This window comes from Acomys russatus, chromosome 1 (genome assembly GCF_903995435.1).
Source record: "Acomys russatus chromosome 1, mAcoRus1.1, whole genome shotgun sequence".
Lineage (NCBI taxonomy): Eukaryota > Metazoa > Chordata > Mammalia > Rodentia > Muridae > Acomys > Acomys russatus.
Window position 1 is genome coordinate 13481783 of NC_067137.1, and position 20172 is coordinate 13501954.

At 44.7% G+C, this 20172-nt stretch overlaps 1 protein-coding gene and 1 pseudogene across 1 annotated transcript in view; one reads left to right on the forward strand and one right to left on the reverse strand.

Moving 5' to 3' along the window:
* The window catches only part of Arhgef33 (Rho guanine nucleotide exchange factor 33), a 79803-nt gene that overhangs the window by 43474 nt on the left and 16157 nt on the right, over window positions 1-20172 (reverse strand). Inside the window, exons 3-4 of the mRNA XM_051164165.1 lie at window positions 4225-4340; window positions 2138-2187 (exon numbers count right to left, since the gene is read on the reverse strand). Coding sequence (XP_051020122.1) covers window positions 2138-2187; window positions 4225-4249 — 75 coding nt within the window. The 5' untranslated portion in view covers window positions 4250-4340. The remainder of the gene's footprint in view (window positions 1-2137; window positions 2188-4224; window positions 4341-20172) is intronic.
* On the forward strand, window positions 6132-6635 carry LOC127204793 (NADH dehydrogenase [ubiquinone] 1 beta subcomplex subunit 8, mitochondrial-like; annotated as a pseudogene).

The window sequence follows — 20172 nt, forward strand, 5'->3', positions numbered from 1 at the left end:
AGCACGGCAGAGGCCATAATGACCAAACACACCTTTTCAGCTCCGCGCACTCCAGCATGAAGAGTGAAATCTGTGACACAGTGATATAACAAGACCATCCCCCTCCACGGCTAAATTTGGCCAACATCAAGGGAGTGACCCACATATTTATAACAGATTCCAAGCCATAGCTGACTTTCAACAGGGGTGCACACTCACTGAAAAGGCCGCAGGCTGGTCAGAGGAAAGCAGACGGAGGTGAGCAGGGAAAACATTTAGGGGCCTTGGACCCATGAGGCATCACATGAGTGTCAAGGTGGCCTGCCCCTGTTCCCGGGCTCTCTTCAAGCTGGCCATCCTGCCTGATGTGATCTCTCCTAATAGTCCGTTGTCCAGTGATTGGCTTGTCCTTGGGTACTTTGGTCAAATCTTTCCGTCAACAGTAATGTTCTCTACTGAATTATAGCAATGCCTTCACTGTAGCCTTTTCAAAAGCCTGCCTCATCTAAGCTGTTCATCGATGTATTTTCTAGGTTGTGGACACACACACACACACACACACACACGCACACATACACACACACCAATAAGGAAGTCTGTTTCAGCTGTTTAATTTCCCATTGGGCTAGGCAGTAGATGTTGCACATAATAACTATTCACCAAATATACATTGCACATAGCTATTCACCAAATATTCGTTGCACATAATAACTATTCACCACATATGGATTGAATGGACACGAAGCTGTTTCTCCTGCTCCTTGCCATTGCTGACCTAAGAGCAACACACGTAACACTGCTTTATGCTCCAGCTGGGCCCAGAACAATAAACTCTCGCAGGACGCTTCTGCGAGCAAGCTGTTATGTTGGCTTTACCAGCATTTAAACTCTGACAGTCTAAATAATAGCTCCTCCGAGCCCTCTGCTCCCCTGTGCTCCTGTCTTCCTGCTTAAAGCAGCTTAAAACCCCAACTTAAGGAAAACCCCTGGCATTACTCCATGGGTGAAGCTGCCTTGGCTCGCAAACCTGACAGCACGAGTTCCATCCCAGAGACCCCCATGGTAGAAGGAGAGAACTGGCCGCTACACAGGTGCCACATACATGCACACACGGACATACACTAATAAGTAAATTTAAATAAGTATAAAAAAATTAAGAGCCTTTGCCCCCAGACTCTGCTAAGCTCTGTCAATTCTTTCTTGTGTATTCCAGACAACAGTGTTATGTCTAGAGAGAAGCGCAAAGCTCAAACTGCCTTTACAAGACAAAGCGTGGCAGAGTAAACACCCATAATTGCTAAGGACAGAACTTTAATTCAACTTCTGGTTAGAATACAGAAGCCAAATAACCCCTATTTGCACAGTTAAGGCTGCCTGCTAGAACTCTTGTGGAAAAAAATACTTTGCAAAACTTTGATTGCTTTTGTAAAGAATCTAATTATTTCCATTGTTGAAAATGAACTTAATTTTTTTTTCCTGTCATGATATTTAAGCATTTGTAGTGTTAATACATGTTTAATTCTCAGTTCTCCATTGGGGGGGGAAGGTAATTGAGAAAAGCATATTTTACTCAGGTGGTGGTATACGCCTTTAATCTCCGCACTCAGGAGGCAAAGGCAGGTGGATCTCTGAGTTCCAGGCCAGCCTGGGCTACAGAGTGAGTTCCAGGACAGCCAGGCATACTATGCAGAAAGGCCTTGTCTCAAACAAAACAAAACAAAACAAAGCATATTTTTACAGTGTTTTCACACAAGGTCTCACTATATAATCCATGCTAGCCTTGAACTTGTGGAACTTATGTTTTAGGGTGGCCAGTGTTAGAAGTTATGATGTGCACCACCACACCTGGTTGAGAAAAGGTAGCTCTTCCTGTGCCCCCTCTGATGGCCTGTGACCACAGTGACAGTGGCATAGGCAAGAGAAACAGAGCCAAGGTGAGGCATAGGTGCTGTATTTTTGCAAACAATAACTTTTCCTGCTACCCAGTTCTCTCAAAGGTACAATGTGAGTGGCCTCAGCCCTACCTGTCCCTTGGCCTTGTTAAAGGAACATATGTCAGGAAACATGGGGAAGCACCTACGTGCCAAAAATCACCCCACAGAAAGGACAGTCGCCACTGCTCGCATGACAGTATTCACAACAACACGCTTGTCTTTACCTGGTAGATCTGTGTGGAAGGGTTGCTCACCGGCATGTGTTCATTCTCTCCTGCAGGGAGAAAGAGCTTTGTTCAACCAACACAACTTGCTCTGCCTGGCCTACCCACATGTAGGGGATAAAGTAACCAAACTCAGTGATGTGGCAGCAGGAGCTGGCTAGAAGGGGATGCTCTGAGGGCACCTCCATCATGCTCGTGGGGCTGGCTAAAGCTTACCTGAGCGGACGGCTGCTCTTTGCCAGCATTATTGTTGGGATGGACCATGAACTCTTCACCTAGGAGGCAAAAACCTCTGGGCACAGTTGTGAGGGACTGTCTAGATCAGGGTTGACCTCTGAGAATGTCCTTAGGACAGGATCGTTCCCTGAGCAGGGTGGAAATCCTGGGCTGTATAAACTGGGGGGGGGGGGGGGTGGGGGGGAAGGGGCTGGAGAGATGGCCCAGCGATTAAGAACGCCTGCTGCACACAGAGAAACCCTGTCTCGACAAAACAAAAAACAAAAACAAAAACCAAAAAACAAACAAAAGAACCCTTTCGGCTTTTGCAGAGGACATGGGTTTGGTACCCACATGATAGCTCACCGTCATCTGTAACTTGAATTCTGAGATATATGGTACCCTTTTCTGACTTCTGTAGGCACCAAGCACACACATGGTGCACATACATACACTCATATATATATATATATATATATATATATATATATATTTTTTTTTTTTTTTTTTTTTTTTTAACTTTTTAAAGAAAATGGAGAAGGCAAACACTATTGCGCGGCTGGAACGTGGCAAGGTCTCTCGGTCTCCTGCTGCTGTGACTTCCTGCCATGATGGACTGCCATCTGGAATTACGAGCAAATCAGGCCCATCTCCCTCCAGTTGCTTTGGTCAGAGTATGTTATCACAGCAACAGGGGGAAAAATTCAGCCAGTGAGCACCTAGTTGTCACATACTGATCTCAGGGAGGAACGTAAAATACCCGCTACTTCACCTTCCTGTCTCTGCTCATTGCCAAACTTCTACCCTCTGCCCTCATCTCACAGCCACAGTCAGCTAAGGGACTCTTGTCCAGCCAGGCAGCAGGGATGATAGAAGGAATCGCCAATGGAAAGTTCCTGGAAGACTATAGGCAGAAAGAAAGCAGAGTCTGGAGACACAGGGAAGCAAGGTTAATGGACCGGGCTGTAAAAATCACTCACAACGTGGGGAGAAAGCCAGGTTGGCTTAGAAAGGATCTTTCAGAACCACACCGGTTGGCCATGAAGATGAGGCCAAGACTGATGCATGGCATTTGCTCAGCTGTGTTTTTACTACTCCCGTGGTGGGTCACATTTTACAAAGGTCGCATTGCATGAAGCAAGCAGCTCTCCTGAAACTCTTGACTGCAAGCCTTTGGCTGCATGGGTGTGTACATTGCTCTCCTTAGGCATACTGGTATAGAAAGCCCTCCTTAGAGAAGCCAGCCTTATATGGTAAGTTCATAGCTAATACATAATAATCTCAGCCTTGAGATTGGTGGAGGATATCCCTAAAAAACAAAAAAAAAACAAAAAAAACAAAAAAAAAACCAATGGTTTGAAGTTATCAAAACTCTTCATACAAACTTAAGTAAGGACATGTTAACCCATGCTGTACTATGTCCAAATGAATAGCAGAAACCAAGACTGACAACCACAGACCAAGGAGACCTCAGGCCTAAATGTGACACTTTGTAGTTGTCACCTGACTGCTCTGTGGCCACTTTCTCTATTGGGAACAATCACAGAGTGACTCCGATGTGTAGCTTCTGTCTAGTAAACAGTGGAAGGAGAATCCACCTGTTCTAGGAGAGCCTAGAAGGTGCTGGGTGTCATTAGAGGAAGGCACCTTACTCAGCATGTCTTGCGGTAGTCCTAAAGTCATCAATGGGAAACAGAAGAGGAGGACTCAAGCCATGTTACATCCATGGCAATTTCCGTGTCTCAGCAAGACTGTGCTTTTCAAGGTCCCCAAGGTGGTGATAGGAGAATGGGGTTCGCAAACAGCGGTGAGATGGACTGACCCCTGGGTTGCCCGAATCCCCAGTTGCAAAGCAAAGATGGAGATCTGACCTTGCTTTGATTTGGTTTTTTCCATGGTGCCTGTTGCTTCTCTCCTCCAGCTCCGTCTTCAGCATCGCAGCAGCAGCAGCATCGTTCCGGATCAGCCCACCTTCCCTTCCCTGCACCTGCCAGTTAAAGCATAAAGGGCATCTGGTAGTATGGGTGAAGACACTAGACTAGTTTAATGGGTTAGTTTTTAAAAATCAAACACAGCTTAAGGCTAAGCGATTTCAGAAGAATAAATTACTAAATTGAGTAAACCTTGAACTTAAAACTTAAAGTCAGGGACTGGAGAGATGGCTCAGTGGTTAAGAGCTCTGACTGCTCTTCCAGAGGACCCGGGTTCAATTCCTGGCACCCACATGGCAGCTTACGACTGTCTGTGACTTCAGGAAATCCAACACCGTCACAGACATACAACCAGGCAAAAACACCAGTGCACATGAAATAAAAATAAATAAATAATTTAAAAAATAAAGTCAGATATTTTAATTTATTATTATTGGAGAGGGGCACATACCATGACATGCGTGTGGCAGTCAGAGGACAACTTTGTGGAGTTGGGGCTCTCCTTTTACCTTAATATGGGTCCTGGGACCGAGCTTGGGTTATCAGTCTCCTAAGGCTTGTGCTTTTACAGCTGAGCTGTGTTACTGGCCCGCACATATAATTTTATAACTATGAAGGTCATTGCTAAAACATATGATAGTTTTCAATACGCTACATTCTCTTTTAGATCCAACCAAATGGCTTTAGGTAGCTTTACCTTCTGAACGAAAGCCTGAACAAGAAAGAAGGCCGGGTATGGTGGCGCATACCTTTAATCCCAGCACTCGGGAGGCAGAGGCAGGTGGATCGCTGTGAATTCCAGGCCAGCCTGGTCTACAAAGTGAGTCCAGGATGGCCAAGATAACATAGAGAAACCCTGTGTCCAAAAACTAAAAGAGAAAGAAAGAAAAAGGAAAAAGAGAGAAAGAAAGAAGGTCAATACACCTGTTTCTATTCGCCTCTCAGCCCTGGCATCCTTTGCACACAGGACAAGCTTTATGGCTGTTAGGACTATTGGACACAAAGCTGCAAGTTCCGGATACAATCTAATACAAATAAGTAGAGAACTCAAAGGTTCAGCCTCACTTAGCCAGTCTGCATTTTCCCTTTTGGCATTTTAACCGTTGCTTGTGTTTGACCAATTCCCCCATCTTCTGAGCCCCCCAGCTACAAAGGCTGACTGTGCCAGGTTCTCCTAGCCTCCCATACCTCAAGCTTGATGGGCATGACACAGGGCACAATGTCATAATGCTGTTTTAAAATTCCTTCATAGACAGGGTCTCATGTATTCAGACTGCCCTCAAACACCATGGAGCCAAGGGTGACCTCGAAGTTCCTGATCCTCCAGCCTCTACCTCCTGAGTGCTGGATTACAGGCTTGTGCATGTATATCCAGTTTTTTATTTGGTTGTTTGATTGGTTTTGGGTGCTGGGGGTTGAACCCAGGGTTTTATGAACGCTAGGCAAGCACTCTACTGACTGAGCTAGACAGCCTTTTGTTGCTTTTTGTGAAAAAAAATCTTGAAATATGTAAAGCCAAATTGTTATGGGCAACCTACTTGTATGGATTTAGTTATCTGACCTGTTTTTAATTGAAAATAGGCAAGCAAAAACTCCTCCTCCTAAGTAAAATGAAAATATGTGTATTTCAGAGCTACGGTGTCAGAAAGCCCACGGCTACACACCTGTGTGGCCACTGATTTCAAGATATTAAAAAAGATACTTGATCAATAGACGTTAGAAGCCTTGTCTTATTTAGTTAATTACAAAAGCAAAGTAAGTATACATGCATGCATACATACAAGCACACACACATGCACACACACACACACACAACTTAGGGCTGGAAAAGGTGAAGGTGGCTGGCAATGGCTGGGGCTGCAGCCCTGAGAGTCTGGTGGGCACAAAGGGCAACCCGTGGCCTGATGCCACTGGGGTCATGACCAAGCACATGCTGCCAGGGTAGTACCCTAAGACCCCAGAAGAACGGGCCCTGGCTGCCAAGTATAATCTATGAACTGTATCCAAGTGATTGCATGGGGCGTGGTGACTTCCCTGACCGCTCACAGCATGAGAGGGACCCATGGGAACAGAATCACCCTGACCTGAGGTCGAACTGGGGTGAACAGATACCCTGGGACCTAGACACATATATCAGGAATCATGTGGACACATCCCCTACCCCACTTTCATGGGGTGCCGTGTGTAAACAGCTTTTCGGGTTCCTGGATTTCAGGATTTTTATGATAGGCGTTTGGGAGACCCGCCCCTCCTACCATCCTGTGGGGCCAAAGCAGAGCCTTTAGAGTCACCTGCAACGAGGCAGTGATCCTACGAAAGAACCTGAGCTGCTGGTTCACTATGAGATCTGAGGAGCCTTCATGGGCTTCTGTGCCCACTAACCAAGACTCCCTCATTCCTAGAGATTTAACCTTAAAGAAATCCCTAATAAAAACTCAGTGCCCTAAGACAACCAGGGCTGTTTCACAGTGCCTCGAAAAACCAAAAAAAAATCAAACACCCCTCAGCGCCATGGTTGAAAACAATGCTTGGAAAGTATGGTGGGAACTCATATAATGCCTCTACTTGAACAGCTGTCATCATTTTTGCTTATATTATCTGACAATCTTTTATGTCAACAACCTAGGAATTCTTAGCTGCCATTTCCTCTTACTCTATAGCATAGCATTTTATCTAATTTCAGCATTTTATTATTATATTATTATTATTATTAATGCCCCATTTTTATTATGCTCATTTCCTCCCTAATGCCTACTGACATCAATCTCTCCTATTCTTCCATGCCATTCTCTGGCCTCTCATGACCACATCCAAGCATATATACAGTATATTCATGTGTGTGAGGAGGCTGCCGCTGAGACTCATTTTCTGTGTTTCTGTGCCTTACCTTGCTCACTTAATGGATCACAGAGATGTCTCTAGTGTTAGCGTGTGTCTATGGAAGTACCCTTACTGGCTGCTTGATGCTCCATGGTTTGAACGGACTGTGTTGGTCACTCCTGCACATTAGGCATTTACTCTGTTTCCATTATTTTGCCACTGCAAACAGTGCCTCGAGAAGAGCCTCAGGACCACAGCTCACGCACTGGTGGTTTTGATTTAAGTGTCTATGTCTGCATGACTGTAAGGCACATGTGTGCCTGTGGAGGCCACAGGAAGGTGTCAGATCCTCTGGAGTTGGAGAGATAGGCAGTTAGTTGTGAGTTATCTGGCATGAGTGATGTGACCCAGCTCGGGTCCTGTGGGAGAGCAGCAAGCCATCTTAACAGATGTGTGCACCTTTTCTTTTCCATTAGTCTGGCCAACAGTAAACGTAACAATGTTTAGCTCTTGTCAGTCAGGCAGATGGATGACAGGTGCTATTTCTTAGTTGCTTCTGCTGACTGCTGAACTGCTGAAAGTCTCTGCATGTGCTTGCTGGTGGATTAGCTCTGCTGCTCTGTAAATTACCTGTTCCTCTGAGGTGACAAGTTTTCTGTTTGATCATTTGCTTTTTACTTCTCAATTAGAAGAAATACTATATAATAGAGTATCACATGCTATATCGTTACCATCTATTTTTTAAATTATTTTTATTTTATTCTACCTGTATGAGTGTCTTGCCCGAATGTTATGTCTGTGTACCATATGTGTGCTGCGCCCACAGGGACAAGAGGGTATTGAATCCACTGCAACTGGAGTTACAGACAGTTGTAAGCAGCCATTTGGGAGCCAGGAATCAAAGCAGTGCCCTGGCGAAGAGTAGCCAGTGCTCTTAACCACTGAGTCATCTCTTCAGCCCATTTATTTATTTATTTATTTATTTATTTATTTATTTATTTATTTATTTATTTATTTATTTATTTATAAGATTTATGTCTACAATGTTTTGTCTGCATGTGTGCTTGCCCACCAAAAGAGGGCACCAGATCTCATTACAGACGGTTATGAGTTTGGTTTTTATGTGTAGGACAGGGCAGCATTCCACTGTCTTATCTTCCAGACCTAAAGCTTGTACCTGCACAGGTTAAGGGAGCCATGTTTTGCATTCATAGAACTGGAATTTCAATGTTTGTTTGTTTGTTTGTTTTCAAAACAGGGCTTCTCTGTGTAGCTTTGGCTGTCCTGGACTCACTCTGTAGACCAGGCTGGCCTCGAACTCACAGCAATCTGCCTGCCTCTGCCTCCCTGAGTGCTGGGATTACAGAAGTGCACCACCACGATGGGCTATGGCCTCTTTCTTATGTGTGGGGAGCCTTGCTAAATTCTGCCAAGTCAGAAATCCCTTGCTTAGGCTGCACGCTGTGATCTTCCAGTTGCTGAGCTTTGTGTTCCAGGCTATCCTTGGACTATTTACCTTTGAAAGAAGTAGGGAAACCCCTACTGAGAGACACCCAGAGGATTAAGGAAGTTCCTACAGAGAGCTACTCAGGCTATTGTGTTCTTCTTGTCTGGGACCTAGGGAGAGAGGAATCAGAATAGATCCTATTGACCGTGTTTAAAAAAAAATCTTACTTGTCAGCATTAAATTGAGTCTTGATCAGAAATTTCTAGACTTGACTCGTCATTTCTCACATCTCTGTGCTCTACTTTCAATCCCCACTTCCTCTTTCAGGTGAACCCTGATTCGATTTGTCCCGTGGGCCGGGACACGTCATTTATGTCTGTCTGTCTGTCTGTTTGTGTCTGTCTGTCTGTCTGTCTGTCTGTCTGTCTCTGCTTCCAAATGATAGGTTGTAGAGAGTCTTTAGTGTGTGTGTGTGTGTTTGTGTGTGTGTGTGTGTGTGTGTGTTTAACGAGCTGCAGTAGTGGTGCACGCCTTTAATTCCAGCACTTGGGAGGCAGAGGCAGATGGATCTCTATGAGTTCGAGGCCAGTCTGGTCTACAGAGTGAGTTCCAGGACAGCCAAGGCTACAAAGAGAAACCTTGTCTTGAAAAAAATGGTGAGAGGCTGTAGAGATGGCTTAGAGGTTAAAAGCACTTGCTGCTCTTCCAGAAGACTTGAATTCAGTTCCCAGCACCCACATCAGGTGACTACAACCTTCTGTAACTCTAGCTTCAGGAAATGTAGACACACACACACACACACACACAGAGAGAGAGAGAGAGAGAGAGAGAGAAAGAGAGAGAGAGAGAGAGAGAGAGAGAGAGAGAGACCACATTTACAACTGGGAGAACTGGAATTTTTGTTTTTCAAAATCTTATCCAGACTGGACATGTAGTACATGTCTTTAGTCCCAGCACTCAGGAGGTAGAGACAAGCATATCTCTGTGAGTTCAAAGCCAGCCTGGTCTATATAGCAATTTCTAGGCCAGCCAAGGTTACCTAGTGAGATTCTGTCTCAAACAAACAAACAAACAAACAAATCTTATCCAAAAGCATTGTGGTTCTTTCTATTTGTAGAAATTATGTTTTAGATTTTTTTCAGTAACATTTCATAACTTTTTTGTTAAAACTTGTGTACATTAAAAAAGGGGGGGGATTTTTTTGTTGGGTTTTTGTTTGTTTTGTTTTTGTTTTGTTTTGTTTTGTTTTGTTGGTTTGATTTGGTTTGGTTTTTTTGTTTTGTTTTGTTTTGTTTTGAGACAGGGTTTCACAGGATAGCCCAAGACAGCCTGGAACTTTCTATGTCTGCCCTCAGACTTGTGGTACCCCTCCAGCCCCAGCCTCCCAAGTGCTGGGAGTACAAGTATGAGCCACTATTCCTGGTCAAGATCCTATAATTTTTTTGAAGGCTTTTTTATGTGGATGTTTTTCTTCCAGTATATTACATGTGTGCCTGGTGCCCAAAGAGGTCAGAAGAGGGGGTCAGGTGCTCTAGAAATAGAGTTACAACTGGTTGTGATCGACCACGTGGGCACTAGGAACTGAACCCAGGGCCCCTCTAGAAGAAAATAAGTGCTCTTCTCTTTTCTTTCTTTCTTTCTTTCTGGTTTTTGGTTTGGTTTGGTTTGGTTTGGTTTGGGGGTGTTTTTGTTTTGTTCTTTCAAGACAGGGTTTCTCTGTGTAGCCCTGGCTATCCTGGACTCACCTTGTAGACCAGGCTGGCCTCCAACTCACAGAGATCCACCTGCCTCTGCCTCCCTGAGAGTTGGGTTTACAGGCGTGTGCCACCACACCCATCTACAGTAAGTGCTCTTAAGTCCTGAGCCATCTCTCCACTCCCAATGATCCTGTACTTTTAAATGAAATTTATTAAGTACTTTCTAAGCCTTCTTTGCTAGCAATATTTTGAATAGCATTTCCCCCATGTTGTATATGTTTGTTTTTGCATTCACCTGTCATACTAAGTCACTTCCCTTATTTCTGTCAATGTAAAATGTTCGTTTATTAAGTGATTCTTACATGTGATCTTAGCTAAAAGACAGAGAAGCAATTGTTAGGTGATTTTTATCTTTTTTGCCCCCTGTTTGTTTTGAGGTTGTTAAAGATAAAATCCAAGGCCTCACACCTGCTGGCCAAGCACTCTGCCTCCGACCCACACTTCTGCCTTAACTCCAACCCTTTTACCGATTATTTATTTGCCCTACTTTATGGTGGCTGCTGGAGTTTTCCGAATCATGTTCACTAATAATGTGGAGGAAAACATCTCTATTTTCCAATTTTATACAAGTGGCTTTAGGACCAGCTAGAATATTTTCTGTGCTTGGAGATGTAGCTCAGTTGGTGGAATGCTTTTCCTGCTGCACATAAGACTCTGAGTTTGATCTCCAGCACCTTACAAACCTGGTGTTGTGAGTGCACCCCTGAAATGCCAGAACTGGGGAGTACAAAGCCTGGAGGGTCACAAGTTTAAAGTCAGCATTTGGATATGTATAGAGTAGCAGGCCAGCCTGGGCTACATGAAACCCTTCCTCTTTTTTAAAAAAGGTGTATTTACTTATTTATTTATTTATTTATTCATTCATTTATTATATAGTATTTGCCTGCATGTATGCCTGCATTCCAGAAGAGGGCACCAGATCTCTCTCACTATAGATGGTTGTGAGCCATCATGTGGTTGCTGGGAATTGAATTCTGGACCTTTGGAAGAGGAGACAGTGCTCTTAACCTCTGAGCCATCTTTCCAGTCCCCCGAGACCCTTTCTTAAAAACAAAACAATAATAATATTAAGAGCAAATGTCCAGGATCACAAATTAAGAAATGGCAGCAGGAGCCGTGATGGGTCTCCTTGCTCGTGATGTTTTTTTTTTTTTTTCCGTAGAGTGTCACCTACTGTTGCTGCCGTTTGCAGTGCAGAAAGGTTGTCTCTCCTGCATCCGCTGTTCTTACAGTAGTTACCTGCTCATCACTGTCGCGTGGGTGCAGAAATAAACGTATCTGCTCTTTTATACTTAAGCAAGGCTTTTCTAAGAAAGGGTCTCATTGTGGCTTCTAGGCTGATCTCTAACTCTTGGTTCTCCTACCTCAACCCAGCCTTCTGGGATTGCAGGCACACACCATCACACCCACCTCTGCCGGAGGGAGTTTCACTTTGAAGTATATACTCCTGCTAAGGAAGACCATAGACGGAAAAGCATATGCTGAGAGGCTAATAACAGCAGGATTACATAGAAAAGCAGCGTGACTTTTCTAGAAAAACTCCCCTTGGGATTTTTTTACAGTAAGCTGCCCGTTCTGTTCTGAGAATCCCTTACTCTTTGAGCCCAGGAATTAATGTGATGTTAGGGATTGAATTCGATGTGGGTTGAGGCAGAGGTGAGTGCTCTCCCATTGAGCTATGTTCGCAGTCCCCGGGAATTCTTTACTCTGACTTTGCCTTCAGTCACTGCCTACCAGCATATAAGGAAGTGTCTCTCACTGGGCCACATGCCTTGCACAGTCTCTTTCCCTTTTTTTCATTGCATGTACCCAGTTGCTCTGCTGGCCTTTAAAACATGCAGCTAGGTCTTGGCAGACCATTGAGGAACAGCTGCTAGAGTTTTAGAAAGCATCTGTTGGGGACTGATCATGTTGATCTCTAGGTAAAGCAATGGTTTCTAGCTCACACTCTGCAACCTCCAGGACTGATCTTCGTTTATGTCTCTCTGCTTCTGTCCCTATCTGTGTTTCTGTGTGTGTGTGTGTGTGTGTGTGTGTGTGTGTGTGTGTGTGAGTTTCTCTCTCTCTTTCTCTCTCTGTGTGTGTGTGTGTGTGTGAGTTTCTCTCTCTCTTTCTCTCTCTGTGTGTGTGTGTGTGTGTGAGTTTCTCTCTTTCTCTGTGTGTGTGTGTGTGTGTGTGTGTGTGTGTGTGTGTGTGTGCCTGTGTGTGCGTATGTGATTGCACATGTCTGTAAGACAGAGAGGCTGGAGGAAAGCACCAGGTATCTTCGTTGTCCTGCTCTATGACTGTCCTTGAACCTGGAGCTCCTCTGTTTTTCTGCTAGGCTGGCAGCCACAGAGCCCCAGAGATATCTCTCCACCAACCCCCCCCCCCCCCGCCACGCACACATACAATGCTGGGGTTACAAGCTTGGGAGACCACACCCAGCTCATTACCTGAGCGCTAGGATCCAAACCCCGGTCTTTGTGGTTGTGCAACAAACATTTCTTAACTACTGACCTGTCTCTCTAGGATGATTGCAAATTCATATGCAGCTGAAGGTGCCCCCCAGCCTCTATCCCTCAGGTGCTGGGATTATAGACATATGCCACCACGCCCAGTTTTATGTGCCGCTGGGCATTAAACTAGGGTCTTTTCTGCAAGCAAGACACTCAACCACCAGTTGAGTGCTTTGGGAGCGAGCAGAAGCTTTCAGGTTCTGGGTCCCCTCTATGTCCCTCCCACACAGTCCCTGCACTTGTTTAACTCAAGCACTGTAACTTTTGGAAAGGACTTTATTTTTAAAACCTGTTATTACTGTTCAAAAACAAAGGTTCTAAAGTTGTAAATACAAAGAAACAGAAACATGGAATCTTGACTCTAAAAAGGGATGGCCATACTGTTATGAAATTAGCTGGAAAACTGCCCAGTAAAATTAATACGGATGAAGAAGACGGCAGGCTCTCCTGCCCCTCCCTCAGAGTGACCTAGAATATACACCCTCCTTCCCTACAGACACATACAATTACAAAAACTCAGGCTTGCCTATTACTTTCCAATTACTGCTGGGACTAAAATGGAAATTTTGGCACTTCAGGGAATTGAAATTAATTGAAATCAGACTTGAGTTAATTTCCATTTCAGTGCTATTTATTGAATGGCTCTTTAGTGTATATTTCTAATTTAGTAGAACAAGAACTTTTCATATTGGGGGAAGGGTGCCAAGGAAATGTTTGCCTGTAACTAAAATAATTCATGAGGACAAAGCCTACAGACATGACCAGACAGGAAAATCTACACAACCTTTCCGATATCCAACAACCACCGAAGAAATCGTGCAAAGCACTTGCAGGTGGATTTCTTCTTTTCCCCTGTATCAGCTAAAAGCAACACTGCTTGATGACAGTAACACTGGCTTGTGCCTGCATCATAGTTGCTAAGGCAGAGTCAGGGACACTGTACTTGGTCACCCAGTGGGCACAGTGTAAACCCGGTCACTTTACACTGACTGAGACTCACCTCAGAGCATTAGCTGCTTGCCCTAACTCTGCAAGAAGCAGTGTCATGCATGGTGGGTAGTTTTCTAGTCTATGTGTTTGACTGCTTTATGCCACAGCACTTTGAAGCACAGGAATTCAGGGGACTACTATAACTGCTTTTTTTTTTTTTTTTTTTTTTTTTAATTAACACCGCAAAATAAATCAGTAAAAGAAAATAAGTCATTACCCTGTAACTACTTGATTTGTGTATTTGTTGAGTTTGTGGTTGTTTTGAGGGAGAAAAGATCTCACTACATAGCTCTGAGTGGCCTGGAATCCAACGTGTAGCCCAAGCTGGCATCCAAGTCAGAACAACCCCCTGCCTCAGCCTCCCAGGAAATTTTTAGCTCTTTGAATAAGCAGATTGAATAGGATGGTTAAAAGAAGAAGAAAAGAGTCTGACAAGTGTGAGGAGTGAAAGCATTTGGGGGGAAAGATAGGCAAGAGACTGCTGGGGCATTGGGGCAGCTAGTGATGGTGTTGGCTACCAAGGCTGATGACCTGAGTCTGACTCCCAAAGCCCACATGGTGGAAGGAGAGAATTCTAGCAATGTGTCCCCTGACCTTCACATACTGTACCATGGTGCATGCAGCCACACACACACACAAGGGGACCGTGACCACCAGCTCAAAGACTATGGAACAGTGCTGGTAAAATGCTGTGTGTAATTTCTTATCGACAGTTTCCTTTGTTTGCGTATTCTCAGGCAGAGCCTCGTTAAGTAGCCCAGGTTAGCCACAAATTGGAATTCTTCTGCTTCTGCCTGTCATGTGCTGGGGTCGTGTGAGTTCAGCATCGCACCTGAGGCTATGAACACAGCTTTAAAAGCTGAAGAAAAGTTAAGCAGAGCAACTATATGTGAAAGGGGCTGAAAACGAGGTCAAGCCAGGTTTAGAATCACATGCGTGTACTCCCAACTCTCATGAGGCTCATGCAGAAGGGTGCATGAGTCCAAGGTCAGCCCAGGCAACATAGCGAGACTGAACAGGGGAGGGGAGGGGAGGGGAGGGGAGGGGAGGGGAGAGGAAGGGAGGGGAGAGGGAAAAAGGACAGTCAGTCATCTATGCTCTCAAATAAGATATAAGTCCAAAATCACAGGAAGCTTTTAGAAACAGCCATGGTTGTGTTATTTAATCTACTATAAATAAGATAAGTCATTTTAGGATCCAGATATTTAATGTTCTCTAAGATAGGTGAATTCTCACACATTCTAAATAAATACCATAAAACAAAAAAAAAGATGTAATAAATATAATTTACTCTAGAATATATCTATAAATCTGCTCACATAGTTCAGTAATCAACATAATAGAAGAAAACAAAAACTATGTCACCACCGCCCCCCCCCCCCCCCGCAAAAGCAAATAGATATTAAGAAGAGAAAACAAATTTCACAATACACAATGTTTAAAATAAGGTATCATGCGGGCTGGAGAGATGGGTCAGCACTGGCTGCTCTTCCGGAAGACCCAGGTCCAATTCCCTGTATACCCACATGGTGGCACAAGCCATCTGTAACTCCAGTCCCAGGTGGTCTGACACCCTTCTCTGGCTTCTGTGGGCATCACTGAAGGACAGGGGTGAGCGCTCCTCCACCATCCCCCAAAGTCCTCGGGTGTTCTTAAAAAGTCTCTGAGAGCCAGCCAGGCATGGTGATGCATGCCTTTAATCCCAGCACTTGGGAAGCAGAGGCAGACAGATCTCTGAGTTCAAGGCCAGACTGGTCTACAAAGTGAGTCCAGGACAGCCAAGGCTACCCAGAGAATCCCTGTCTCAAAACAAACAAACAAAACAAAAACAAAAAAAGAAAGGAAGAAAGGAAGAAAGAAAAAGAAAAGAAAAAAGAAAAAAGTCTGTAAGAAAGTGGTCTGAATTTTCACCGAGAAGACTATGAGAAACATGGTGGTATTTGCCACAGACTCAATACAAATTAGTAATGAAAAGTAAAGAGTCTTTCAATAGTCAGGTGCAAATCCTGAGTTCCTTTCCCAATACCGAAAACTAGTGGATAGATTGGTGAGAAAGTAAAAGTCTTTTACTCTAGCCAGCAGAGCAAAGTTCTCTTAACACAAAGCCTGGGCCCACCAGCAGGCTTGAAGAACCAAGAGCCAGCGGGACTCTTAAACATTACATATGTCCCAAACCAACTCAGCTACCTCACCGCTGTGCACAGCCCTGGTGTGTCCAGGGCCAGTGAGAACCAAGGCAAGACACATGGAACAGACAGGTCCTTAGCTGAGAAGCACACAGAGTAGTCTTTACATCGGAAGGTGGACTATCACTGACCCTCCAACGCTGCTCTACTGATGTGCCATTATTTTGTTTCGTTGAGTTGGGTGGTTTGCTTGAGTTCATGTGTGACAAAATCTGGCAGGAAGAAAAGCATAGCAGCCTGCTCTCTCCTAGCCAGTGCCTGCCTTGCAGCGACTGAGTCTAAGTACCTGTTTAAACCTCCTGTAAGATGCCTTAACTCATCAAAATCCAGGACACTCTTCTTCCAGGGGCTCCTCTGCTTCTTGTTATTGCTTGGCACACTGGAATGTGTCAAAGTGGCTTTTGAGAGCCTGGGTATTTCCTGAGCTGTGGAGCTGGCTGGAAGGTGGTCTGTAGCTCTTCCTACCCTGCCTTGACACTCCTTGGTCTCTGTCTCTCAAACCTATTGTCCAGCTGGATTCAGCTAAGTGGAAATTAAGAGCCTCTCAGGAGTTTTCCTTAAGAGGGATACACTTCAGCTCCAAGCTAGATAGTAGTGGTAGCACACACCTTTAATCCCAGAACTTGGGAGGCTGAGGTAGGTGGGTCTTTATGAGTTTGAGGGCAACCTGGTGTATAGAGCAAGTTCCAGGCCAGCCAAGACTACACAGTGGTGCTTTGTCTCAAACAAACAAACAAAACCTCAACTTAAATAGAAAACAAAGTGGCATTCATTGCACCTTGGTAAGGCCACACGGAGGTGAGGAGGGACAGCTGAGCTCCCTTGGAAATCTGCTGAGGGACAGACCTAACCACCAGAGAAAGTTCCCTCCAGCAAGGGAAAGCCTGTTTGCTGAGAAGAGGGTAGGGTTGGATGGGAGGTAGGATGGAGGTCAAAGTAGTAGTCCCGGGGAAATACTCCATCTACTGAAGCCGAGAGGTTGTGGGATTCCCAAGTCCCAAATGAGGTGGCCGAGCAGTGCATGGTGTAAAATAGACCATCAGTCACCAGGGCCTATCTAGGAGAGAGGGGAAACAAGGTTATCGCTGCCTCTCCTGGGAGAATGTTTTCATCATTCGGAAAAAAAAAAAAATGGCATCCAATTTGGATCTGCCTCTGGCACTTTTAGGCCTGCTAGGAATACCAGTAAAATGCAGCCTTCAGAATAATCCTAACTTTCCACCACGGCTCCAGTGAACAGATCCCAGAAGTCAGATATAAGAGGCAAAGTTTTGAAAATCTGTGACCTTGGAAACCTGGGTCGTAGTTAGTGTACCCTGAAGGTCGATGACTCTAGGCACTAATACTACAACCTCGCCCTTCAGAATCCTCATCTACAAGCTGCGTGCAGGTCACCTAAGGCTTTCAGTCCTTAAAGGTCCCTGCCTGAACCCCTAGCCTCCACAAACTCAAGTCCCTTTCCCCTTCAAGGGGCAGTTATGCTTCATGACCTCCAAGAAGGGTACCTTGCAGATTTTTGTTTGTTTATTTGTTTGTTTTATGAAACTGAGTCTCCCGTAGCTCTAGCTCTCTGTGAAGCTGGAGATGACCTTGAACTCCTGATCCTCCTGCCTCTGCTCCTTAAGTGTTGGAATTAGAGGCTTGCACCATCACCTCTCTTTTTGTGCTCTGCCAGGTGGCAAACCTAAGGCTGAGTACATCCTTGATAAGCACATGACCAACTCTAGCCTAACCCTGCGTTGGTGGGTTTTTAACTCTCATCTCTCTTCACGAAGTCAAGGACCGCCATCCAACTCATCATTATTAGACTCCAGCGGCACAAACTTAAATATGAAAAAAATGTCCTATTTGTTATCTTAGGCAGTCTCAGCTAACCTTGGCTAACGTCTAACTCGTTACATAATCAAGAATACCCTTGAACGTCTGGTCTTCCTGCCTCCACCTGCAGAGGATGGAGATTTCAGGTGTGCATCACCACTCCCACCTGACAAATTTTTCTTTGTCAACGACCAGAATGTATATTTTTCATTAGTCTCACTATTTTATCATCTTATTTCACGGTATGGCCTCCCAAGACTAAGGCACACTCAACCCAACACTTTCTTTCTTAGAGAATGAGTCTCACTCTGTAGGCCAGGGTGGCCTTGGCCTGTCAGGAATACTCCTGCCTGAGCCTCCTGAATACTGACTGAGAATACAGGCGTGAGCCCCACTCCAGACCATAAAAAAATACACATGTATCTGTTAGGACCTGTTCTTTGTAACATAGCTGAAGCCATTTTTATATTCAGTATCCGTCTTTATTCACACGGTGAAATTAAGTTCAAAAGTTTTTAAACTCCTAAAGTAGATAGTCATAGCTGACACCAACAGACCTTCCCAGAGAGTCAAGTTAACCTTATATTTTGCTGTGACTCACTGGTGTCATAATACATGCTCTGTTACCTCCATACTTGGCTACACTCATGTTGCACTCTATGTTATCTCTGCGCTTGGCTGTACTCTGGTTATGCTCTGGAAGACCCTAACCACCACCTCGCTTACCTCACTCGGGACCAGTCAGCTTAAAGGTTAGCTGACAATACTTTAATAGTTAGCCAGAATAAACTTTAAAAGTATAGTGCCTCTCCCCCTGCCCCTGCCACCGCCCCATCTTCTGCACATGGTTTTCCTATAAACAGGTGGCCCTAAAAGCAGACCAGTATCACAGTTAAGATCTTGAGTCTTTTCTGTGACCCTGATCACCATCAGCTTGGAACAGGCATTCAATAAGCCACCCATATCTGGCTGGTGTCTGAGTGGTTTGTGTGATTATTCTTGGTCTACAACAGTATCTTCCAGTTAGTTGCTTGTTTGGGGAACAAAGAAAAAAGAACAGACCTTCTATTGAGAGTTCAGAACCAGGAGAGACAAACTCTAACAAGTTGTCCTCTGACCTCCTTATGTGTGCCTTGTGTACTCCTTGCCCCGTACAAATAAGTAAAGAATCTAATGAAGAAATGTGAAAGTGGTCCAGAGCTAAACCAGGTGTGATGGTGCACATCTGTGAGCCCAGCACTTGGGAGGTTGGGGCATGGTGAAAAGTTCAAGACCACCCTAGGTTATGCAGTGAAACCCTTTCTCAAAATAAGCCATAGTCCATGGTGGCTAGATATGCTCAAATTACTAAGCCTCTCATTTTAATTTCCTTATTTGGAACAAGTTAGAACACCAATAAATTAATAAAACAATAGGACAGCTAGGCACAATGGTACAGACCTGTTGGGTAGCCTAAGGCCAGCCTGGGCAACATAGTGAGAGCCTGACTCTAAAAGTAAATAAATAAAGTGCCCCACCCTCCCCTTCCACACAGAATTACATATTTCTTTTCTCTCAGGTAATTGTTTAAAAATCTTATTCTTCATAAGTTTTCAGAGAGTATTGAAAAACACAGAACCCCGTCACTTGGCTGTATCCTCGGCACTGCCTGAACAGCATTCAGGGAAACCACTCCCTCTGTAGATAGTGCTTATTCGCCCTGTTCTTAACACCACTGGGAGAGATCCTTTGTCTGAAAGCACAAAGTCTAACAGGGCTGCCCGCGTCACTTCCTGACTTTCATGCTGCGTATGTTTTGCTTTCAAGAATTCTTCCAGTCAGGTGTGGTCTCAGCACTCAGTTAAGCAGAGGCAGGCAATCTCTGTGAGTTCAAGGCCAGTCTGGTCTACAAAGCAACACCCAAGGCTGCATAGAGAAACCCTGTCTCAAAAAAAATCAAAAGACAGAGAAACCTTTCCATTTTGCTTTGGGAAAATTCAACCTCTTAGCATTTTCATCAGGCTCCATCCATAAAACCAGGCAAAGATGTTCCCCAAAGGGGCAGGAGCAGGCATCACACCTACAATCCCAATACCCAAGAGGCTGAGATTGCTGCAAGCTTGAAGCCATTCTGGTCTACACAGTGGGTTTCTGGTGAGCCAGGGCTGCACAGGGAGACCTTGTCATAAAACAGAATGACAGATGTTGTATGAATGCCCCACTCCCAATGTCAGGGAATGGGAAGAGCACTCAGTTGAACTAGGACCTTGACTTCTCTCTCCCTGAGGCACAGTGAGAAGCTAGGTGCTTTTTCTGGTCTTCTATGTCTACATCTGTAGCATGGGGGGGATGCTCAAAGCTTCTAGGACTCTAAAACACCAAGACTTGTGCAG